The sequence below is a fragment of the Pseudopipra pipra genome, chromosome W (assembly GCF_036250125.1).
Source record: "Pseudopipra pipra isolate bDixPip1 chromosome W, bDixPip1.hap1, whole genome shotgun sequence".
In the NCBI taxonomy this organism is placed as follows: Eukaryota; Metazoa; Chordata; class Aves; order Passeriformes; family Pipridae; genus Pseudopipra; species Pseudopipra pipra.
Genome location: NC_087580.1, coordinates 31,996,821 through 32,022,549, shown reverse-complemented (window position 1 = coordinate 32,022,549; position 25,729 = coordinate 31,996,821). Strand labels below are relative to the sequence as shown.

The 25,729-nt window shown below is 50.8% G+C and overlaps 1 protein-coding gene and 1 pseudogene across 1 annotated transcript; one reads left to right on the top strand and one right to left on the bottom strand.

Annotated features, from left to right (window-relative positions):
- The window catches only part of LOC135405249 (zinc finger protein 91-like), a 360,615-nt pseudogene that overhangs the window by 146,656 nt on the left and 188,230 nt on the right, over window positions 1-25,729 (top strand).
- LOC135405326 (zinc finger protein 239-like) lies at window positions 21,772-23,177 on the bottom strand. The gene has a single exon (XM_064640001.1). The coding sequence runs from the start codon at window positions 23,125-23,127 to the stop codon at window positions 21,970-21,972; it is 1,158 nt and encodes a 385-aa protein (XP_064496071.1). The 5' UTR covers window positions 23,128-23,177; the 3' UTR covers window positions 21,772-21,969.

The window sequence follows — 25,729 nt, the reverse complement described above, 5'->3', positions numbered from 1 at the left end:
ACTCTTTGCATCCTGTTGTGGTGCCTTTCCAGTGAATTCCAGGGTTATGAAAGACAACTTGAATGGGCTCTTTGTCTCACTCCACAAAGTCAACCAAACCACTGTCTCCTCTGACCCTCACCCACAAAAGTTCACCCAAGTTGTTCATCCCCTAGAGCAGCTCCACAGGTCCAGGAAGCTCCTTCCCACTGAGGACACCTCTCTCCTGCTCTTTCTCTCCTGTGTCTCCTTGGCCTTCTCTCCCAACCCATCACAGACCTGCAACCTGGGAACTGTCTCAGCAGGCCTGGGCTGTTATTGCCTGCAAGTGGAATGAAGAGAGACTTGGGGCTGCAGCTCCTCCTGCCTGTGCCCCACACACAGGGCATTGGGGCCTGTCTGGCTGCAGTCCCTCAGCGGGGGCACCGGGGTAAGAACAGACTTGCAGTGGGGAAAGCTGCTCTGAAAGCCCCGAGAGCTGGGCTGTGCAGAGGCTTTGCTGACAATGGCCTTGGGGGTGGACGTGCTGGGACTCAGGCCCAGGGGGAAAATCACAGACCTGATCCCTGAGGAGATCAGCACATGCTGCTGAAATGCTGGGGGAGAGAAGAGCCAGCAGAGGGAGGAAACAAGTGTGGACAGCCTGGGCTGATGTGCTTTGGACTCGTGCCTGGCCCGGCCTTGGCTGGGCAGAGAAGGGAAAGCCTTTGTGTCCCTGCAGGGCTGGGATTCACTCCCTGCCCCAAAGGCCCCCAATGTGTCTGAGAAGCCCTGGGTGGTGCCTGTCCCACAACTGCTGGGAATGGGGACGGGGTCCCTGCACAGGCCCTGTGCTGTCCATGGCAGCTGCTGCACTTGTGCTGCAGAGCCCTGGCACCTCCCCTGGCACTACAGGCCCCTCTTTGGCTATTCAATCCAGGCTCACCTGCCCTCAATTAGGGTCAGCAGTGAAGGGATGTCCAGGAGACAACTGCCATTGTACTCTGAGGACATGTAGAAAATACCCTGATAAAGAACAGGAGAGAGACCTCTCTCCCTGTGGCACCTGACTCCATTTGGTCACCTGAACACCTCTAGGGGCTGCCCTGGACAGAAGGAACAGTGACAGGTTCCCCTGTCCTACATGTGGGCCCCTTCTGCCACTGAAGTTGGCCAAAGCAATGTCCCAGCAGCCTCCAAGAAGATCCCACAGCTTCTGCCTTGTCCCTAGGAACTGCTCCATTGGAGCCTGCAGTTCCCAGCAGGAATCTCGGTCACCTCTGGCCCCTCAGAAGGAACCAGGGCTTTGTGTCCCAGCAGGTCACTCCTGGCTTTGGTCTTCCTTCATTGCCAGGGGAGCTGGGACAAGGAGTCACCTGCAGGTGCCTGTTTTGGGCCCACTGAAGTGGGGCAGGAGGAATCCCAGCCCATGGGGGTTGTGGAGGGAGCTGAGTGTCCTTCTGGCCCCAGGTCTGCAGAGCCACAAGGAGACACCTCTGTTGACTCAGCAGAGTCCCTTCCCTCAGTGCAGGTGAAGGAGATCCCTCCTGGGCACTGGTTGGGTTTCCTGTCTAATGATGGGACATGAAAAGGGGACTCTTGAAGTTACCTCTGTGTCTGCTTGGAAAAATGACAGTGCTGAAAGAAGTGTCTGTGCCCAGCTGAGAGAAGGAACATCATTATTTCCTTCAGCTGTGTGCCAGCAGGTTCCCCTGGAGCCCCAGGGACAGCTGGAGGGAGCCCAGAGGGGCAGAGCAAGGGCTGCCTGGGGCTGTTGCTGTGCTGCTGAGCTGGGCCAGGCTCCTGGCACACAGGGAGCTCCTGGCAAGCAAGAAGAGCTTCAAAGAGTCAGGTCTGCACAAGAGCAGCTCCTCTGCACAGCCCAGCAGGGCTGAGGGCACTGCCTGCAGCACCCAGGGCACAGGAGAGGAGGCAGAGAGATGAGAGGCAACCTGGGCTGGGGGGTGACTGAGCTCTCACTTCACAAGAAACCTCCCCAGGATTTGAAGGAAGAATTCTCTGGCTGTAGGAAAGTGCAACTTGCCTTCCTGGAGGTTTCTCCTAAAGCTGGCACATCCCACAGCTTCTAGGATCTTTCAGCAGGACTCTCCCAGTTGCTGCAGTGCAGGGGAAGTGGCCATATGGCAGAGCAGGGCAGGAGCTGCAGGCAGCAAGGGCAGAGAGGAGAAGGGAGCAGGAGGTTCAAGGGATCCTGGGGTGGGAGGACAGGGCAGAGCTGCTCAGGGCAGGAACCTTGCCAGCCCTTTGCCACGGTCAGGCTGTGGCTGCAGAGCAGTGCAGGTGAGTTCCTGCAAGTGCCTCTCCCAGCTGCCAAATGGCAGCAGTGGCAGGAGCTGTCAGGATGGCTCTGCTGGATTTGCTGGGGTGCAGCAGGAGAAGCTGCTGCAGAGCAGGACTTGCTGCTGCCCCATCAGAGGCCCAGGGCCAGAAGGTTCCCTGTGCCAGGGCTGGCTGTGGGGTGAGAAGGTGGGGGTGCAGCCAGGGGTGCCCAGGGCTGTGGTGCAGAGCAGGGTCCTGCCCCCAGGGCTCTGTGTGCTGGGGCAGGGACTCTGCTGCCTGCCAGGGTCAGCTCTCAGCCCGGCCAAGGAGCTGCCACGGGGCTGGGGGAGAAGGGCTGTGGGGAAGGAACAACTCCTGGGAGGGCAGAGCAGGGCAGAGTCCTTCTGATCTCCAAAGTGGGCTGCAGGGATGAGGGCTGGTCACAGCTCCAGATCAAAGCAGGAAATTTCCCAGAAGGTATTTGCAAGAGGCACAGACAGACAGGGAGGTACCTTAAAGAGAATGAACCAGTTCTTTCAGTGTTAAACTCTGGGTTGGCTGGGTGCTGACTGCGACAGGAAAATGAATCTCTGAGCACAAGAGCAGACACTGAAACTTGAACTCTGTTAGATTAGAGGGGATAAAACCTGAGAGTATCAGACTGTCAAAGTATCAGACTGTCAAAGAAAGTATCAAAACTGTCTTTTAGACAGCATCAGTGTTACTTTTTCAGCCCTGGGCCCAGGGAAGCAGCTGCTGGCAGGGACAGCTCCAGGCAGCAGAGCCCTGGGCAGGGAGTGGGGGGCAAGAGCCCCCAAAGCCCTGGGGGAGGGGGTTTTCAGGCAGCTCTGGGGGCCCTTCCCTGCAGCTCTGCTGGGAACTGTGTGCTGGTCCATAGAAATGAGGATTCCTGCAGTGGAAAAGAACCTTCCAGATGTGACGGTAAAAATGGAAAACACAGGTACAATTATTCTAAGTTCAGACTAAGCTTCTGCTCTGCAGCCCCTGCTCTTCTGAGTCATTACTGTAGAGATGGAACATTTGTATTCAAGGTGTGTTACATCTGACATTCCTTGTGTGTGTGAGAGCTCTACCAAAAAATTCCATGTCCCCCTGGAGCAGAGCAAAACTGACTCCTTGGCAGTGCATTTGGTGACATTTGACACACCGATTTCTTTTAGAAATGGAGTTGCTTTCTCACAGAGGTCTGTCTTAACTGTTCCCTGTCCTTTCCTTTTTTGAACAGACCCTGTGCTAAGAAGCAGCAAATGTCCAACAGCAGCTCCCTCACCCAGTTCCTCCTCCTGGCAGTCGCAGACAGGCGAGAGCTGCAGCTCCTGCACTTCTGGCTCTTCCTGGCCATCTCCCTGGCTGCCCTCCTGGCCAACGGCCTCATCCTCAGCGCCGTAGCCTGTGACCACCACCTGCACACCCCCATGGGCTTCTTCCTGCTCAACCTCTCCCTCACAGACCTGGGCTGCATCTGCACCACTGTCCCCAAAGCCATGCACAATTCCCTCTGGGACACAAGAACCATCTCCTACAAGGGATGTGCTGCACAGCTCTTTTTCTTTTTCTTTTTCCTTGGAGCAGAGTTTTCCCTCCTCACCATCATGTGCTACGACCGCTACGTTGCCATCTGCAAACCCCTGCACTACGGGACCCTCCTGGGCAGCAGAACTTGTGCCCACATGGCAGCAGCTGCCTGGGCCACTGCGTTTCTCATTGCTCTGCTGCACACAGCCAATACATTTTCTCTGCCCCTGTGCCAGGACAATGCCCTGGGCCAGTTCTTCTGTGAAATCCCACACATCCTCAAGCTCTCCTGCTCACACTCAGGCTACCTCAGGGAAATTGGGCTCATTGGGGTTAGTGTCTGTTTAGGATTTGGTTGTTTCATTTTCATTGTTTTCTCCTATGTGCAGATCTTCAGGGCTGTGTTGAGGATCCCCTTTCAGCAGGGACGGCACAAAGCCTTTTCCACCTGCCTCCCTCACCTGGCTGTGGTCTCCCTGTTTGCCAGCACTGGCATATTTGCCCACCTGAAACCTCCCTCCATCTCCTCCCCATCCCTGAATCTGATTGTATCAGTTCTGTACTCGGTGGTTCCTCCATCACTGAACCCCCTCATCTACAGCCTGAGGAACCAGGAGCTCAAGGATGCCCTGAGGAAAACGATGACTGGATGCTTTTCAGGAGCCATGAAGTGCCTGTTTTCTGGTGTGTAGCATTCAGAATGGGACTCCTTATTGGCCCAGCCTTCCTGCTCAGGTTTTCGTGGAGGTCACTGTATTCTTCTTGCAATAATTTTCTGTGCAATTAAATATTATTATTCATCTGCCCTCTAAAGTAGTATCCACCTTTTGATTTTGACACTGAGGCTGTATAAGTGATGAATTGTGCTCTCTGAGTATTTAAACAAAATAAAAGACCCTGCAGTGCCTTCTTTGTCCAAGACCCTTCTTCTTAGCTGTTCCTAAAGGACAGCACACTGCAGGACAGGGTGTATTTGCAAACGGGAAGGGGACAATAATCCCAGCCCAGCAGCACTGCCAGGGAGCAGCAGGGCTTGGTCTTTGCAGAGCTGCTCTCTTGCTACTTCCACACTGTCCTCCTGAGCCCCTTTCTCGCTGTAAGGCCTGAGTGTTCCCTGAGCACAGTCCTGTGGGCTGGAAGCCCTTGGAGCACAGGCAGGGACAGGCCCTGGGAACTTGTGAAGCAGAGCTGGGCTCTCTTACAGCATCTCCAGGATGCTGTGGGATCTTCTGAGGCCACTGCATGGACTGGATCACTTCTTCTGTGAGCTTGCTCCAGGGCTGGAACTCTCCTGCAGTGACATCATGACACTCCTGCTCTCTGCTTTCCAGGTTCCATTTTCAGATCCAGACTTCCCCTCTTGTTCACAGGGACATCCTGTGAGTGCTTCAGAGCTGCCATCCTGGGACAGCTCCTGCCCAGCGTGGGCAGGCACAAGGTCTCTCCACCTGCTCCTCTCACCTCCCCAGTGCCACTGTTTTCTGCAGCCTCCTCATCCTTGCCCAGCACAGCCCTCCTGGCACAGTTGGACACAGCCCTTGTTCTACCCCCTCCTCAGGCACCTGCCCAACCCCCTCAGCTCCAGCCTGATGGCCACAAACCTTCAGGGCAGGGAGGCACTGGGCAAAATCCTGAGGAAACTTTTCAGCTGCACTCAAATCCAATTGGAGGGGTTGGCCTCGAGGAAGAAATCCCTTCTCATTCTCCAGAACAATCAGGACAACCTGTGTTGTGTCCTGGGCACTCCTCTGGAACTGTGGGATATGGAAAAGGTTTTGGTGTCAGGGATATTGAGAAGGCTGGGCAGTGTCACTGGGAGACCTCTCCCAAACACTTGGAAAGGCCAGAGCCATCCCAGAGCTTCCTGGGGCCTTGGCAAAGGCAGACATGGAACCAGTCTGCAAACAGGGCAGCAAGGAGGGTTGGGAGACTTCCAGCTCAGGCTGGGAAGGGGATAGGGCAAGTCCTTCTGCAGCCATTCCCAGGCATGGGAAGGACAAGGCAGGGATTGCAGAACCCCTGTGGGAGGGAATAGAAGAGGATGTTGTGTGCCCAGACTTTATCAAGGCCCTTGACATGGTCTCTCGTGCTCTCCTTATGGCCAGACTGGTGAGAGCTGGACTGAAGAAGTGGAAGATGTGGTGGATGGGAAGTTGGCTGAATGAAGAGTGTCAAATAAAATCCATGGTACAAAGTCCTCTTGGCAGCAACCTCCTGATGAAATCCCTCAGTGACCAGCCCTTGAACACCACTAGAGAACATCTTTATTATCTCTCTGTACAATGGGACAAAATGTATTTTCAAGGCCTTTGTGGATGATTCCAAATTTCAGAGAGCCCTTGAGCAACCTGTCCTGGTTTAAAGACATATATTGGGGTGGGAACTCCAATAAAATGAATTCACTTCTCTTTTATTCCCCACCACTACAGGGAGACAAAATACAAGGAGGTATAAGTGAAAAAATAAGAATTTACTGACAAGAAATATTGCAGCAAAACCAGCAATACCAACAGAAGAGTTCAAAGCTACAGCAGAGAGAGAAATTGCCTCCTCTCTCCCCCCTGACCCAACTCCCTTTTGTAAACAGATAAAACCAGGGATAAACACGTGCCTCCCTTCCCCGTTTTCCCCCTGAAAGAACAAAGAACAAAAAACAAAACCAAAGGAAAGAGAGGACAAAGTAAAATGTGGGAAAGTCTCTGGTCTGAGATCAGTTCTGCTGCCCAAGAACACGCTGACTCCAGAGGTGTCCAAGCAGGGCAGCGGGGGGGAGGCAGTGGCTCTGCTTGATTCCATGGAGTTCTGGGGAGGCACAGTGGGTGCCATAAGACTCTTCAGTGTCAATATGGCCCCTTGGTTCCACGGGGTTCTGAGATGTCTCTGCGTTCCATTTGTTCCAAAGAGTCATGGAATGGGCCCTTGTCACAATGGTCCCTTGGTTCCATGAGATTCCACAGTGTCCCTGCATTCCTTTGGTTCCAGGAGGCCCTGCAGTGTCACGGTGCCACTTGATTCCGTGATGTTACAAAGAATCAGAATGGCCCCTTGATTTAAGGCCAACTGCACATGGGGCTGCCTTGGGGGGAGTGTGGGCACCCAGACAAGGGAGTTGTCACCCCCCTGGACTCAGCCCTGGGGTCACAACATCTGGACTGGTCTGTCTGTCTGTGAGGTTCCCCATTCTGGAGGAATGAGGAAGAACTGGAGAGGGTCTAGAGGAGATCTGAAAGGATGGAGCTTTTGTTCATATTGGAAATAGAATGAAATCTCCACAAAGAGTAGCACTGAAGGTTCAGACTGAAGGGGAAGAAAAAGAAATATCACTCAATAGGGACCCTTGTGGTGCAAGAGCTCACCCAGAGGGAGTCAGGATCAGCCCATGGCTTTGTGTTCCAGGGAACAACCAGAGCTGGTGCAGAGACATCAGGGAGGGTCTAGAAATGCTGCTGGGAGGGGGGTGGGAAAGCAGGAGGGGTGTGTGCAGCCTGCAAGGCCAGAGCAGCAGCAGGGCCAGGGCAGGACAGCCTGCAGGAGAGATGGCCAAGGGCTCTGGCAGGGCTGCAAGGCCCAAAGGCACCCAGGCCTTTGTCCCCTTGCCTCTGGCAGCTGCCTCTGCCACTCAGGCCACCACAAGCCACTTGCCTGGCAGGTTCTGCACTTGGTTTCTGCCTCGCCCCTCCCTCAGGAGCCTGGCAGGGGTTGCCCAGTTTTGGGCCTTTGTTGTTCCTCCCCCTCCCATCCCACTGCCCCCCAAACAGCCCTGAGCCAGCCGGGAGGGACAGGATCTGCTGGGCCAGGGCCTGGGGCTCAGGCCTTGGCCTTTGTGCTCCACAAAACCAAGGCAGGCTTTGCTCAGCATTGCAGGGGCCTGCCCAGAGCCTTTGTCTGCCTGCACTCCTGGCCTCCAAGGAGCTGCTCCAAGGAGTCCCTGGGGAGGCTTTGGCAGTGCCTGCCCTCAGTGGGGCCCAGCAATGCTTCAAGGCACTTGGAGTTTGGCTTCTGACTTCTTCAGCAGCTGCTTCAATCTTCTCTCAGTACCTCAGCATCATGGGCTGGGCTGCAAACACACCATGGGGCTCATTAAATTCCAGAAATCCCTCAGGATCTTTTTAATTGTCTTCAAAGTAATTTCAAAACAAGTTTTCGAAGTTTGTACTTTTTTTTTTTAGTTCAATTATGGATATTTTTTTGTTCAGAGTAGAGGTGACAGAGGTGTTCTCCAAGTGATCTTGATGCTGAATGTTTCATTAGGAGATCCAGACTGAGGACATCATACCCTGTATGACCAACCTTGCTCCTCTCGCCTCAACCTCACCAGTTCTGACATGGCTCATCTTGGACTGACAGCTGATGCAGCTCCAAACACACTGTGGGACCCATTTAAACATTGAAAAACAAATTATTTCCCTTCCTTTAATTGTCTTCAAGTCTTCAAGGCTTCTACAGCTAATTGGAGTTGTTTTGTAGTTTAGCTAAGCAGGAAGATTTTAAAGTGGAAGTCATGAAAAATATATAGTTTTTGATGAAGGACAATGATTTACACAGATCCTTGGGATGCAAGAGGGTCAGGGCAGGAAGGATTTGGATCCAAAGACAAGGGGGCAAAAGACATTAGTAGTACTTAATCATTGACCAGTTGAACAATTATCAAGTGGTTCAACAGCATTTGCCACAATTTTAACAGTGACTGAATTATAGATTCCCAAGAACAACATTCCCACCACAGTCAATTCACACCCACACCCAGGCAGAGATGTGTGGACACATCAAGAGCTGGGTGTGGAAAGGTCCCTCTCCCAAATTCTCCTTGTTGTCAGGGAAACACTCCCCCAAATCCCTTTGTGTTTGCCAACAGACAAGGGTCACAGCTGGAGGAGTGTTTGTTGAGGGGGATCAGAATTGTCCTGGGCATCAGCGAGGGTCTTTGGAGTGTTGGAAACTGGAGGGTTCCCGAGCTGGGAGAGGCTGCCAGAGGTGTCCCACTGAGAGGGAGGTGCTGGGGAGCTGCCAGGGCCTCCCTCAGCACTGCTGGTTGTGGGCTCCCAAGGGGACTGGCTTTAGTTATCTGCTGAATTTCCATCCTGGTGTCAGGAATGGAGTTTCCAAAGTATTTGGGAATTGTATCCAAACTCTTCTCTTTGGGTTAGGATTCAGGTAGGGAATATTCCACGGTTTTCAGGGGATGACTCCTTATCCTGTGTTCCCCAGCTCTTACACCCATCCCAGTCAGCTGGATGGTTTATTGACAATGTGTCCCGAGGGGCGGCACCTCCGATGCCATAGAAACCCCTCCCCTGGATTAGGAAACCTTTGGAATTCAGGAGGTGTTCCAGTGGAGCATGAAAATGAACAGCAGCTTTCCTAAAGCCCAGACCCAAGCCGAACAAAGCCAGGCCCCCTCAGTGGCAGAGCAAAGGTCCCCCATCCCTGTGTCCCTGTGGCCGCTGAGGCGGCAGCGCAGGCCCGAGGCGGTGCCGGGTCCCGGTGCAGCCGGGGCAGAGCGGCGGCTGCGCGAGCGGCAACCCCGGCGGTGAGTGCGGCAGCCCCGTGGGAGCGGCGGCTCCGGGCACAGACGCCGGCGGCAGCCGCTGTGGCTCCTGGAACCGAGTGGCCATTGGGACACTGCAGGGCCTGCTGGAATCCAGGGGCCGGTGGGACACGGGGAGCCTCTTGGAGCCAAGGGAACCCTGGGATGTTTTGGAACATTGTGGAACCAATGGGCCATTGTGACAGTGAGGGGCCTCATAGAACCAATGAAATTCTGGAGAGATAGTGGAAACTCGTGAAATCATCAGAACCATTGTGACACTCCAGAACCTCATGGAACCAAGGCTCCATTGTGACACTGCAGGGCCTCATGGAGCCAAATGAACCCTGAGAGTTTTTGGAACCTCATGGAATCAAGGGACCGTTTCTGGCAGAATGATCTGCTCTGATAATACCTAAACAATGGTCAGAGAATGCAAACAATGCACACTGTGATGAGTTACTGCTGGTGCCAAGGTGCTGTTTTTAATGTTGAATTATGCTAAATCCAAAATGCTTCATGAAACTTCAAACACACATCCTGCTTTCTGAAGCAGGATTTGACAGATAAGCTGCTCCCTGGCCTGCAAATATGTCTGGCAATCAAACCCTTGATAACTATAAAAGCCCCATCCAACTGTCATGTGTCAGATTCTTCCACAGACTTCTTTGAAGTGTGTGGAGCTTCTGCCATGAAGCAGGGACAGCTCTTCATGGTCACTGCCGAGGGGTTGGGTGGAAGAAAAAAGAATTACCCTCTGTCGTTGTGGGGTGAGTTACCTCAATGTCTGCTTCAGGATTGTTTCTTTTTGCTGGCTTTGATCCAATTGCTTTAATAGAGTTACTTTGATAGACTGCACTGTCCTATCTTACACTATACTACTAGGGGTTTTTGGCTTTTATAATTTGAAGTAAATAATTCTGTTTAAGGTCTTTCATCTGTTCACTTTTCTGATCAATTTTTTGTTCATTTGTCATAATAAATCATTGTTTTTATAGAAATATTTCTGATTTGCCATCACTAAAACTTGCAGGACAAAGTGATTGAATCACATCTCTATAATTCCTTCAATTGAAACCAAAATCTGAGCCTGAGACTGGATCCAGCCACAGGCAGGCTCCTCTCTGAGAAGGAATTTAGAAAGCAAGTGGGTCCTTTGTGCACCTTGTAGCTCAATGAGTTTAGCACAGAATCCCCCTGCACGCACACAAACACACAGGCATGGGAATCTACACACACACTCCTGTTCATCCCTGCACAGACATAACCCAGACAGACTCGCAGGGGAACTCCACACACCATTCCCACATCACAACATGAGAACGGTTAGAAAAACATAAAATATGTACAGCAACCATCACTGCACTGAAGCATTCATGGGATGTGACACCTGTGTCCACTTTTGAAATGTTACAGCCATTCTACACAGCCTCTATTTCCTGTCAGATGAGTATTTTATCAGTTGCATTCTAAGATGAAACTCCAGGCACATGAACAGCTGAATCTGTTCCACATTTAAATGCTGTTGTACATTTTTAAACGGAGAAAGTAAGGAAACTGCTAAGTGTTCAAATGAGAGAAACACAGTGAGCCACAAAAGGCAAAAGTACATAGTGTACAGCAGCTTTGTGGAGTTACAGATCTGCTCAATGTTTTATGTTTGGCATTCAGAGACCATGTTTAAATTTATTAAACTACTCTCGTTCTGTACCCCCACTCCCCTTTTTTGGAGTGTTTCAATTGCCTTTCCTTTTCCAACAGCTGTGACAACTGTTAAAACAGTCAGTAAAATTAAGTCTGCTCTATAATCCTTTAGTCAACGTTACATTTTAATCAGAGGTTAAGGGAGATTTCCTGTTACAAGTGCACTGATTCATTTAAAATTATTAAACTGACACATATGTCAAAATGAGCAGATACATTTAGTACATGTTAGCTCATTAAATATTAGTAATTATTAGTGCTATTGTTATTGCTGAAAGAGTAAAAATTCAAGACTGCAGCTGGCTTTAATTATTGCATTCTTTAACATGCTCTGCCTTAAAATCAAAGCACACCTAGTGATGGTCAGACAGATGTCTCTGCACTCTCAAAATGTTCAGACAATTTTTAGCTCGAATCCTCTCTACCCTCACCCATAACACAAGAACTGCGGAAACTACAATACCTATTTCCTATGTCCTTATGCTCACATGTGCATATGCCTGTCACAATATATAGTCAAATCACAATTACTATGGATATTATTAATGTGTCAAACTCTGGGGTTTGTTAATTGAAGCAGATATGTTTCTGAATGTTAGTTCTATCTGTGTCCATTCAATCCCATACATTCAATCTCAAGCCCTGCACTCACACAATATACTGGGAGTGTTTTAAGATGGCTTTTAATTGAGCCAAAGAGGAAGAAAAAAATTAGTTTGAATCTTGCACCAGAGCCAAAAAGACATGTGCCCCAATTTCACTGAAATGCATCTACTCTAAGAGGCTTATCTAAACTAATCCTTCAAATTAGCTGTAAGAAGGGACATTCAAGAAAGCTCCTTTGAGGGGACTGGATGGGACAAAGTATATCCCCTCCCCCCCCCAAAAAAAAAACACCAAGAAAAGTCCAACTTAACACCCAATTTATTGTTTCTTTATATATTTTAAAAAAAGTGTCACTGTAGTAAATACTTCAGAAACTGCATTCTTTCATTCTTCCCGCATCATTTCAGCACCGTGGGATCGCCGCCATTCCCTTTTCCTGCCTGGCTCAATTCCCCCCAGCCCTGCGCTGTGCAGGCAGTAAGGACAGCGAGTGGGCAGCTCCCTCTAGCACACTGTCACCTCCCGAGCAGCCTCTGCGCCGCTGCGGCCGGGGCAATGCGGTCCCTGCTCTTCCTGGCGGTGCAGGGAGAGCGGCTCCGGCAGGCAAAGTTCTCCCCAGTCCATGTGCACCCAGCCTTGGAACAAAGCCTTGGAAATCTTTTCTCCATACACGGGATGACTGGAACCATCACTTACATCAGGGTTATCTCTATGTGCTGTCTTTATGTCATCTGATATCTAATGCATGGGTTTTAAAACAACAGATTAAAGGGGTTGCACTTTTTAAAGGTGCAAGGAACACTCAATTCAACCCTCCCAGTTGAATCAATAACACTCCAATAAATACCCACATCAGAAAAGCATCTCTTTTAAGTCCTGAAAACCAGAAAAGGGACTTTCCGCATGGGTGTCCTGTCATCCAGAACTAGAAGGGAAGAATTCAATAGAATAAAGAAGTCTATAAGTGTTCTGTCCAAGATCAAGGTGAGATTCTCTCTCTTCTAACATTTCACTGACCTAGGAAGCAAGAATTTGGCACAGAATTAATACTGGAGAAAAATGAGACCAGTGAAAGATCCTGAGCTCAGGAGAACCTGACTGTGCTGGGGAATCAGAGCTTTCCCCATGGGAAATGAACTGCTCTGAAAGAGTGGGAAGAAACCAGGAACAAAGGCTGAGTTCAAATACTCCAGAGTAAACAACTCCTTCCTCACCAAAAGGTCTGAGCTACCCTTAACTCATCTCTAGACATCCATGGAAATAAAAGAGCCTGACCTTGAACCCAAGGGAAACAAAGAGAAATTCCATGGCTTTAGCTGGAGCAAGGTTGGGAGCCTTGACATCACGTGATCCCCGTGACATCACAGTTCCCATGTGACATCACACCTCCCATATGACATCACAACCATCACATGACATCACATCTCCCCTATGACATCACACCTCCCCTGTGACACCAGAGCTGACATCTGATCCATCATATGACATCACATCTCTCCTGTGATATCATATCATTCCTGTGACATCCCATCCTCCCCGTGACATCATATCTCCCCTATGATGTCACCTCCTCCCCTGTGACATCACATCCTTCCTGTGACATCATATCTCTCCTGTAATATCATATCAACCCTGCCCTGTGATATCACATCCTCCCTGTGACATCACAGCTCCCCTGTGACATCACATCATCTCAGTGACATCACATCCTTCCTGTGACATCACATCTCCCCTATGACATCACATCCTTCCTGTGACATCACAGCTCCCCTGTGGCATCACATCTCCCATATGACATCACATCCATCATATAACATCACACCTCTCCTGTGATCTCATATCATCCCTGTGACGTCAAGTCCTCCCCGTGACATCACAGTTCCCTCTGACATCACCCCTCCACTGTGACATCACATCTGCCCTATGGTGTCACATCCATCATATGACATCACACCTCTCCCGTGATATCATATAATCCCTGTGTCGTCCTGTCCTCCTGTGACATCACATTGTCCCTGTGCCATCACATCTCCCCTATGACATCACACCTCCCTGTGGGAAACGACTGGATGGTAGGCCTTGAATTTGAGCAGTTGCAGCTCTGAAGTTGCAGAGGAATGTAAACAACTCTAAGGAAATATTTACTGCAATGCCAGACAGAACAAACGTAATGCAGCTGAGACCAAAGGTCACCAATCCAAATGTGTGTAGTGTCACCAATGAAAGTATGCACAGTGTCTTCTGTGTTACCAATGAAAGTATCTACAGTGTTTTATGTTTGAGACTTTTAACCAATTATGTTGTAGCACAATAGTATACAAAGAGTATAAAAGAAACATTTGAGAGCAATAAAGTAGCCGTGTGCCTTTCCCTGCTATCTGAGTGCATTCTTGGCTGTCGTCCATTGGTGAACCCCGACGCGATTTATTGTGCAGAAGATTTACTGCAAGGAGAATTCCTTGGATAAGACTGCAGACCTTAGAGTGGTGATAGAGAAGATTTATTGCAGAGGATTTGTCGCAGACCTTAGAGTGGTAGGGAGGGGATTTATCGCCGCGGACCTGAGAGCAGTGACTCTGGACCTCAGAGCAGTGAGGATGGAACCCCAATGTAGCATTTGTTGGTGGACCTCAGAGCCGAAAAGTAAGTCAAGACTTACAGACACCTGGAAAGAAGGTGAGCCATTGGGGAATAAATAATGGAAGCACAGATATCCGTGCAGGAGGAATCTGTTGGCATAGTGCTAACAGAGATACTAGAGAAGCACGGTGTGAGATATCAGAAATGTGCGCTCTGCACCTTCTATAGTTGGTGCAAAAGAAATGGGGTAGATGCTCAGTCAGCATTTGGTACAGACATTTGGGACTCTGCAGGGAGAGTGCTTTTTAATGCAGCCACTGAGTCTCTTAAGCAGGCTGCCAGCATCCTGAAACTGTGGCGAACTGTCTTTAAAACTTCAAAAGATCATGCTTCTAAAAAATCACCACCCTTCAAGCCAGAAAATAAAGAAAAACCCAGCAAATCACCCTCAGAGACAGTAAGAAGAGAAAGACCACCCCTCCTCGCCGCTGATAGGAGACTTTTCGGCCATGCAGTCGCCCTGCTGGAAGGGGTAGCACATCGCTGCCCAGCGTGCACTGCACCGATCGAACAGTGCGAGTTCCAATCGTGGCCGCTGCCACCCCGCGCGGAGTTGTGGTGCAGACGAACACCAGAGAGCCACTCCGGCTGCTGGAGAATCCTAAGGGCGTGGCGGAGCAGAGCTGGCAGCGCCGCACGGGTAGGGCCGGAGTGCCCGGGAGCCGGCGAGAGGACAGCCCGGCAGCAGCAATGCAAGAAAAAACCAGGAACGGAGCAGCCCCAGAGGGAAACAAGAACAGAGCAACCCCGAAAAAGTGCTACTTCTCGCTGACAGGAGAGGCAGGCTAGAGAACTGCCTTCCCGTCTCTCTGTTAACTCTCCTGTTAATTGCGTTGTGTGTCCAATGTCGCCGTGAGCTCACAGTGTTGCTGACGGTACCGTGCTGGCGTGTGTGTGTGTTGGGGGCTGTGTGTGTGTGGAGAAGCGACCATAAGTTTGTTAGTCACTGTTAAACCCCAGAGATGAGAGTCCGGGAGACTCTCCTCCCGTTAGAGCGTCTCAGGTGAACACAAGAGCACAGAAATTCACTTTAGGGTTATTCAAAGTGCTGCCTGAGCCCGGCGTGCCGGGGGAAGGCAGCGCCGGCAGCCAGGGCAGGAGGCGGCGGAGCGGCAGAGGGACCCCAGCGACAGAGGCGGCGGCGGAGCGGGCGGCAGCGCCGGGAGCTGCTTCTGCAGAGCCGGCCAGACTTGTGCGGGGGTCCCCAGGAGCTCCACGGCGTGCGGGGCGGCCCGGGGAACAGCAGAGGGACGGCGAGCTCGGCGGGGACTGCAGCAGCAAGAAAAGAAACGAAAAGTAGCTCCAGCCTTTTCTCTCTTCCTCCCCGTCCCGCGGGGAAGGGGGGGGAGAGTGAGTAAGAACGGCAGGAGAGGCTGCAGTCAGAAAGAGAAACAAAAGAGTCTTCTTTCCCTTTTCTGTTACTCTTGAGGAATAAGTATTTAAAACAAACAGGTACACACCTTTCCATAGTTCTCGTTTCCATCTTTTAACTCTTGCCATTTGGAAATTAGGGAGAGACCGGGGATTTGCCCTGCAGAAACCAAGCATGTAAGTGGTTGAGAAAAGAAAGCAAAATCTCTCTCTTTAGTCCTTCTAATCACTTGGAGATAACTTAAAACCAAAGAATTGCGTTTAACTGCAAGCTAGTATGCAGACAGTTTTAGGGAGTTTTTCCGGGAAATGAGGCTTTGTACAAAAGTTTTAGTGAAACGCCTTCTTGATTGTATTGTACCCCTATAAAAACCTTCTGCCAAAACTTTGTATTCAGAAAAAAACCCCAAACAAACAGGGTTTTGACAAAAATGATAAAAAGCCCTCCTGCAAAACTTGCCCTTTGCCTTAGCAGAGAAAGAGATAAGGTGTTAATAGCTCACACAATAGAGATAGTTTGTTGCCTAGGAACCGAGTGGGAGGCTTAAACCTCCTCTGGCCGAACTCAAAAAAGTTTAAATTACCAGTTTCTCGGGGCTGGGGGTGGGGTGTAGAACCCCCCTGCTTTCTAAAAACCACAACTTTGCAAATAAGATAAATGGAAAGCCAGCAGGCTGAGGATTTCCTTAACTCTTAGATAAAACATCTTTCTATCTCCCTGTTATAAACTGAGAAGTGACTGTGACAGTGGAGTGACCCTGTCAGGTTCTGTGTGTACTTTGCTCAGGGTTTCTCTAGACCCTCAGTCTGCAGGAGTGGGGGAACTGTCTTCTTGAAGCACCCCCACAGCTGGTGCAGTGAATACAAGTGGTTAAAGCCAGAGGCCTTACCCTGGGTTGGCATTATGCTGATCACATCTTTAGAATTGTGTTTAAAAAGTTTACTCAGCTGATTTTTACATGATCTTACAACTAGTTATTTGCTCTCCTTTGTGCTGCTTATGTTGTGAATTTTGTTCTCTTACCAGAATTTCATAGACAAAAACCCCTAAAAATACAAGCAGATAATATGGATCACATCTAAAGAACCAGCTGTAAGCTGGAATCTGGCCTTCTCCATCCATTATAATTTTGGAAAAAGAGAGAAAACAAAACTAAATCTTTAATTTGATCCCAAGTGCAAAAAATGTATAGTCTGTATTGAAAAGACCTGAGATGCACCCGATGTTGTAATTAATATGACTAGCAATACCTTTAATATGCCTTCAAGTGATCCTTATTCGTTTAGTTATATCACAAATCAAAAAGTATTCACTCTCAATCTATCATTAGTAATTCCCATGAATAAGAGGAACCAATCTGTGGCTCTGGTGAGCCAAGCCCGAGACTGAGAAGATGATGCAGAACACAGTAAATGACAGAAACTGTTCTAATTGCTTTTGTCATCTTTGTATTAATCAGAACAATAACTACAGCCATGCATTAGCCATTGAATGCAGGCCATGCATCTTGAAGAACAAAATGCATTGTTTTTTTCTTTCTTATATAGCAGGTCTCTTGCCCTAATAGATCCCTGAATCTACTATTCCGGAGTTAAGAAAGTCTCTGTCACCAACAATGTGTTTTAACTTATTCTTTCCGTATGTGGTGTTGTATTGCTGGTGGGCGAGGATCAGAGTTAGAGTCAAAACTTGCATTTTTCTCCAGTATAGAGGGTTATAATATAATTGAATTTGTATTATGAATTAGCTAAAATTTGAAAAACAAACTCAAAATTCTGTATCATATCCAGACTGGAAAGGCTTTGAAAGGGTGGATTGCTTGTATAGTTTGAATAGTGCTGTCAGGTTGCCAGACAATACCATAGTTATTGATATTATGTTTTATTGTCTTTCATGGAGATGGGTGTTGTTTATATATGTTTTGTCCCAGTAGTTTTATAGCAAGTGGCAAGGATTGTTTTGAATCTCTCTCTCTCCTCTCTAACTACTGCAACATATGAAGGAAACCTCTTAGTTTACGAGTCCACACAAGATTATAAATAACAGTGCATGGGGTGCTGGGCCTCATGGAAGAAGGGCCCTGTGTTGAAAAGCAAAGAAAGTGTCTAGTCCCCCCATAGGCCCCAGCTCACATCATGCCTGCAATCTTTTAATAGACTGCTAACTTCATAGCATGGTGGTTGGTTTAAGCAGCTCTCCTGCGACATCACAGCTCCCCTGTGACATCACATCTTTCCTGTGTCATCACATCTCCCTTATGACGTCACAGTCATCATATGACATCACATCTCTCCTGTGATCTCATATCATCCCTGTAACATCCCGTGCTCGACTGTGACATCACAGCTGCCCTGTGACTTCACATCTCCCCTATGGTGACACATCCATCATATGACATCATACCATTTCTGTGACATCACACTTCCCATGTGACATCACAGCTCCCCTGTGTCATCACATCTTTCTTGTGACGTCAAGGATTCTCTATGACATCACATCCATCATATGACATCACATCATATCATCCCTGTGAAATCACATCCTCCCCATGACATCACAGCTCTCCTGCGACATCACAGCTCCCCTGTGACATCACATCTCCCTCATGACGTCACAGTCATCACATGACATCACATCTCTCATGTTATATCACATCCTCCCCTGTGACATCACAGCTCTCATGTGACATCACATCTCCCCATGACATCACATCTTCCCCGTGACATCACAGCTCCCCTCTGACATCACACCTCCATTGTGACATCACATCTCCCCTATGACGTCACAACCATCATATGACATCGCACCTCTCCTTTGATATCGTATCCTCCCTGTGACATCACATCCTTCCTGTGACATCAAATCCTCCCTGTGACATCACATCCTTCCTGTGACATCACATCCTTTCTGTGACATCACATCTCTATGACTTCACATCCATCATATGACATCACATCGTCCCTGTGACATCACACCTCCCCATGATATCACAGCTCCCCTGTGACATCACACCTCCCCATGATATCACAGCTCCCCTGTGACATCACATCCAGTCACATCCAGATCCATTCCAAGGTTGGGGGTGTGTGTGAGACGGGCAGAACCACAAATGCCTGCACAGCCCAGAGCAGTCAGTGTGGGGCTGTGCTTGCTGCTGCAGAGACCCCCAGGGAACAAACCCAGCGCGTAGTTTTTTGGGGGGGGGAGGTGTCCCTAAGGAGGACACTTGCCTTATTATTGCTTATTGTTTGTAATATCTTATAGATCTATCATACAACACCTAAGGATGGATTCTATAGAATATGTGCCATAGATATTTGGGTTGGGTCTGGCTGAGCTGCAGTTCAGTTCCCCACAGCAGCCCTCCCAGGGCTGGGCTTGGCATTGGCAGCTGGAAGGGGGTTGAGAACACCCCAGTGTTTTGGCCACTGCTGAGCACAGCACCAACACTGGGACATTCCTTCCTTAGCTGAGGGCAAGAGCCTGGCAGGGGACCCAAGTAGGCCAGCTGAGCCCAACTGACCCAAGGGACATTGCAGACCATGGGAGGTCAGCTCAGCTCTAAAAGCTGAGGCCCGGAGCAGGAGGGGGGCATTCATTGTCTGATGGCTGCCTGCTGAGGAACCGTCCCGCGGACCCAAGCCCTGCTCCTGGGGAGTGGCCGACCATGGCTGCTCATGGGAAGCAGAGAACAAACCCTGCTGTCTTTGGCTTCTGTGCGACCAAGCTTTGTTCTGCTTTTTGCTTTAAATAAACTGCCTTATCCCAACCCACTATTTTGTTTTTCCCACCTTACTCTCTCCCATGTCCTGTTGGGAAGGGGAGTGATAGAGCAGCTGGGAGGGCACCTGGTGTCCAGCCAAAGTCAACCCACCACACACCTGAACACTTCCAGAGACTGCACCACCTCCCTGGGCTACTTGATCCAATGCCTCAACGCTCTCTCAGTGGAAAAAGGGTTCTTTAACATCTAATATGAACATTGCCCAACGCAATTTAAGGCCGTTTCCTCTCTTCCTGTCACTAAAGGCTTTGCAGAAGAGACCAACCCCCACACCCACTAAAACCTCCTTTCAGGTCATTGCAGAGAGCAATGAGGTCCCCCCTGAGCCTTCCCTTCTCCACACTCAACCAGCCCAGTTCCCTCAGCCGTCCCTCAGCAGACGTGTTTTCCAGAGCCTTCCCCAGCTCCGTTCCCTTCTCTGGACACGCTCCAGCCCCTCAAGGGCCTTTTGGCACTGAGGGGCCAGAACTGGACACAGCACTCCAGGTGGGGCCTCCCCAGTGCCCAGCACAGAGGGGCAATCAGTTCTCTGCTCAACTCTTCTCCACAAAGGCCACGATGCCCTTGGCCTTCTTGCCCCCCTGGGCACATTCTGCCTCATATCCAGCCGCTGTCAAGCAGCACCCCCAAGTCCCTTCCTGCTGAGCAGCTCTCCAGTCCCTCTGCCCCCAGCCTGGAGCGTTCCAGGGGGTTGTTGGGACCCAAGGGCAGGCCCTGACACTTGGCCTTATTGATCCAGCCTGTCCAGATCCCTCTGCAGATCCTTCTTGCCCTCCAGCACATCCACACTCACACCCAGCTGGGTGTTGTCCATGACTTTACTGAGGGGACTGGAAGGCCACAATTAGGTCACCCCAAAGCCTTCCCTTCTCCAGCCTCAACAATCCCAATTCTCTCAGCTTTTCCTCACAGAGAGATTTCAATAGACCTCAAGTGGCTGAAGCCCTGGGTTTGGCCATCAGGCCTTGTCTTTCACTGCTGTGGTCTTTTAATAGAGCAACAGAGAATTGCAGCAAAAAACTGAAGAGAAAAACATTGTAAAATTGTTTCAGAATTGTTGCCTTGAACCTTTGGTCGAGGTTGGGAATGGTTTGTCTCCCTTGGCAGGGAGGGTCAGTACTCTTTGTCATTCTGACATGACTGCCCAGGTCCCTGATTTTATCGTGGCCAAAACACTGGGCTTGGAAACCAAAGCAGGAGCTGGTAGATAACAGCAGGTTGAAAAATGGGTTGATGCCTAATTGATGTGACAGAAGGAATGAAAGACTCATGACAGCTAAGAAAAAAATTGGGCTTTTCAGTGCCTACCTCAGGTTAGGATGACTGCCTGTGTCTTAGTGGAGGAAGATGTTTTTGTAAGTTTATTGAAACTTTTTAGTAAAATGTGCCTTAATTCCTAAGGAAACAACCACTGTGAAATCTTTAAAAACCAAATGTAGATTTCCAAAGTGTAGAAGTTGCTATTAATATTTTGGCCATTCCTGTGGCATCTTTTTGGTGTATGAATAACTCTGAGAACAAGAACGTGTTCTTAATTATAACACAGTCATGTCTCTTTACTGCCAATTATCTTACAAGGTTGAGAGAAGAGTTTAAGATGAAAGTTGTGGGGTTACTTGCAAAGTTTTTGGTAAAACCAATGCGGTTGAACCTGGTGGGGAAATTTGCCCTTAAATTGGTTTTGGCAGATCTCATGAGTGTCTAAGGCAGAGGTCAACCCAGCTGGAAAGAGCTTTTCAAGGGTGACTAAGATGTAACTAAATTACCTTTTTGGGAGGTGGGGAAAGCCGATGTCAGGAATTAAATTTCCTTATGTTAGGCTTATTAAAAATAAAATAATACATAAATATTAAAATTATTTTAATGGTCTTATTTATGGGGGTTTAACTGCACTCATGTTAGTACTTCTGAGTGTTTTATTGTCACAATAATGGACAGCTTCGTGGTGTTTTGTTTTTTTTATTTTTCATGTTTTGATACTTTGGTCAAGGCATTAACATTAAAAATCATTCAAAATTTTAATTCATCTTCAAACACCAAAATAGATTTGAAATGAGGTTAATGAGAACAGTGAGGGGGAAAAAAAACACCCAAGCTGAAAACCAAAACAACCCCAAAACCCGTTCATTTTTCCATTGTATTTTAAAGAAGGAAGTCTGTAGAGCAGCAGAAAACAGGACACGTGGGCAGGTGTGAAAGTCAGACTGGGGCTTGTTGCACTGGTTCCAGTGCTCTTTGCTTCAGTGTAACTGGTCATTTTGAGATGAGACTGGGGAAACTGGGCTGCCAGGGCAGAGATCACTGGCTGGCCCCACTGGTTTTTGCTGGGCAGTGGGTCATTTCTGCCTCACTTGTCAGAATCAGCCCATGGTTATCAGGGAATGGGGTAGTGGTGAATTTGGCTTTCAGACTAAACTGAGGTTAAACTTACACATATTCAAAAGAATAAATTGATGTTGGAGTGCAGATACTCAAAATCGTGAAGACCTTTTGAAACCTTTTTTGTGTGTCAGTCCTACAGCCGAAGCTCTTCCGGCAGTCGGGGCACTCACAGGGCTTCCCCTACTGGTGGGTCCGTTGGTGTTTGGTCAACTTAGAGCTCTGAGTGAAGCTCTTCCCACATTCCAAGCATTTGTAAGGCCGTTCCCCAGTGTGGAGGCGCTGGTGACTGATTAGGGCAGAGCTGTGGGCGAAGCTCTTCCCACACTCCCCACACTTGTAGGGCCTCTCTCCGGTGTGGATGCGCCGGTGGGTGACAAGGGTGGAGTTGCGGTTGAAGCCCTTCCCGCAGTCGGTGCAGCGGAAGGGCCTCTCATCCGTGTGTGACCGCTGGTGCTGGAGGAGATGTGAGCTGGTCTGAAACCTCTTCCCACATTCCAAGCACTTGTAGGACCGTTCCCCAGTGTGGATGCGCTGGTGGGTGTGGAGGTGGGAGCTCTGGCTGAAGCTCTTCCCACATTCCCCACACGTGTAGGGCCGTTCCCCAGTGTGGATGTGCTGGTGTTTGCGGAGGCTGGAGTTGTCACTGAACCTCTTCCCACATTCTGAACACTTGTAAGGCTGCTCCCCAGTGTGAATGCGCTGGTGGGTGAGGAGGTTGGACCTGTCACTAAAGCTCTTCCCACATTCCCCACACGTGTAGGGCCGTTCCCCGGTGTGGATGTGCTTGTGCCTAATCAGGTGGAAGCTCTGCCTGAAGCTCTTCCCACATTCCCCACACGTGTAGGGCCGTTTCCCAGTGTGGGTGCGCTGGTGGCTGAGGAGGCTGGAGCTGTCCCTGAAGTTCTTCGCACATTCTCCACACCTGTAGGGCCATTCGCCGGTGTGAATGTGCTGGTGCCGGATCAGGTGGGAGCTCTTCCTGAAGCTCTTCCCACATTCCAAGCATCTGAAGGGCATCTCCCTGCTGGGAGGCTGCTCAGGGACCACCAGGTCAGAGCTCCCCCTCAAGCTCCGGCCGCCTTCCTGGCACAGGCTGGCTCTTTCCTCCTCAGAGCACCCTGGGATGGCTTTGGAGCCCCTCCTGCGGGGGGATCTCCGGCCCTTTCCCTCCCCGCTGCCTTCCTGTGCCGTGGAGCCCTTCAAAACGGCCTCTCCCACCAGGGTCTCACGGGGGGATTTGTCCTCCGGGCTCTCCGTCCTCAGCTCGGGGCCTGGGGCAGGAAGCAAGAAGGACAGGCAGGGGATTTGCCTCCGGCCCACAGGGAAGGCCAAGGACATCCCCCCAACTCCGGCCCCGGCAGGACGGCGGCGCCAGCGGGGTTGTCCTGCAGCCGGGGCCATGCTCGGCTGACAGAGCCAGCACAACACCCGCCCAAAGGGACACTGACTTCCTCCTCACCTGCCTGGGGGGCCCAAGGCATCTTCCTCTTCCTCGCAGCCTCCTCCTCCATCCGCCCAAGCTTTGGGAAGGACAAATCCTGATGGGGGGAAAACAAGGGCTGAGTGTGTTGGCTTGGGGGTTCCTCCTGCCCAAGTCCATCACTAGAACACATCGGGCATCCTGTGTCCATAAAAACCTCCAAAACAGCAAGGATCAGCCCAGAAAAACCCAAATCATTGAGATTCAGGCAAAAGCCTATAAGAAATAGTGAGAAGACTCCTGCCCCCCCAAACCGCAAAACCTTGAGATTCAGCTAAAAAATACTCAAAAATATGAAGATGATACTAAAAAAATCTTCCAAAACCAAATTGGGGTGAGAGGTGACACCCTGGGAAACCAGGGCTTTGCTCCCTCGGCTCTGCAGGGGCTTCCCACGGGCTCTCAACCTCCTTTGGGCATCCCCTGCTCCAGCGTGGGCTCCTCCCGGGCTGCAGGGGGGTCTCTGCTCCATCCTGGACTCATCCACAGGTCACAGGCCCTTCAGCTCAGGTTCACCCAGAGCTCCAGCTGGTTCCGTGGAGCAGCGATCCCCTGGCCCCTGCCAGTGCGGGCACCTCACCAGGGCTGTTTCTGCCAGCCCGGGGCTGTTTCTCCAAACCACCAAACCACGTGTGCCAAACACCCTGGTTGGTCAGTGCTGGCTGGGGGAGCAGGCACTCAGTGAGGGGATGAGAAAACTGCACCCGGGGCTGGGCTGAAAGAGGCTTCAGCACCACTTCTGATGGCCCAGGGGCAGCATCTGGCTTCTCCCAAACAGAGATGGCACTTGTTCCTCTGCAGGGAGTCAAGGGCAGGAGGATGACTCCTGCTGCATGGATGGAATGGCAGAGGATCCCTTGGGTCCCCAGGATGGATCAGCACTCGGGGATACAAACTGACCTTGGGCTGAGGATGCAGCTGCCAGAACAGCTTTCCCTGCAAAGTCAGCAGTGAGTCAAGCTCTGGAGAGGAGATTGTGCCCCATGCATGGGATTGCAGAGGGGCCCTCAGGTCCCCAGAAGGAATCAGCAACCAGGAATAGACACAAAAGGGCCCCCCAAAGAGTTCTGGGTGAGTGTCTTGTAGGGAGGGGAAAGTGTCACTCCACCAGGGCAGGGCTGGCAAGTGGGAGGCTGCTCCAGGGGTCTGCAAGAGGCCTCGTGCTCTGCTCAACCCCACCACTGCCTGGTACCAACACCCCCGGCTGCCCCCGGCCCTGGGCAGCTCTGCTGCCACAGGCTGTGCCCTCACCGTGGCCCTGCAATGGCCCTGCCTGTCCCTCACCCAGGGCCCTGCCCGTGGCCCTGTCCCTTGGCTCTCTCTCTGCCACCTCAGTGTGGGGCACACGGGCTGGGGGTCCCTCCCAAGCCCCCCGGGCAGCCGGCGTTGGCTGGGGGGATGTGAGGGCTGGGCCTGCTCAGCACAGCCCCGGCCTCGTGCCCAGCGCCTCTTTCCTGACCCACACAAGACCTTCCCGGCCCCCCCAGGGCTCCCCTGATGCTGCCTCTGCTCCTGGCCCTGCCTTTGCTGCTCCCTTGGCTGGGGCAGCGGCTGCAGGGGGGGGATGGCAGCAGCTTCAGCTCCACGGCACTTCCTGGGGGGAGCTCAGCCCGGGGGGACGGGCAGGGACCTGATGGGGATGGACAGGGGCCCAGCAGGGACAGCCACGGCCTGCAGGGGAAGGCACAGGGACAACCTGGACCCCCACACTGACAGGGCTGTCTCTGCTCCTCCTTGCAGGCTCCGTGGCCAGGCACAGTTTGTGTTCCTGGGTGCCCACCATCTCAGCACTTGGAGACCCTCAAATCAGCGCCCGCAGCTCTGCAGCAAAGCCCCAGCTCACCTGGCACACAGGGGATGGACACAGCACCTTCTCAGGGATGGGCACAATTTTTCCTCTTCCCCACCACGGGGCTCTCCTTCCTCAGCAGCACCTCTGCCTTGCACTTATTCTCAGCCTCACCTCAGGGACAGCTCTGGGCTCACCTCCGCGCCACTTCTCAGCCTCACCTCAGGGCCTGGGCTCAAGGACAGGAACCTGCAGGGAGGGGACATCATGTGCAAGCTGAGGGCTGCCTGCTTGCACTGGCCTCTGGGCTTCTTTCTCCTTCTACAACCAGCCCAGAACTCAGCCTGCTTTTCTAACACAACACATTTACAGACTAACCTTGGAGATAGATATGGACAGACATCTCTATCACCCTGGGGATAGAGCCTCAAGCATGTGCTGCCATAGGAATGGCAATCACAGAATCACAGAAGCAATCAAGTTGGAAAAGACCTCTGAGATCATCAAGTCCAACCCTTGATCCAACCCTGTCCTGCTTCCCAGACCATGGCACTGAGGCCACATCCACTCTCACCTTCAACACCTCCAGGGACGCTGACTCCACCCCCTCCCTGCCCAGACCATTCCAAGGCCTGATTACTCTCTCAGCAAAAAATTCCTTCCCAATATCC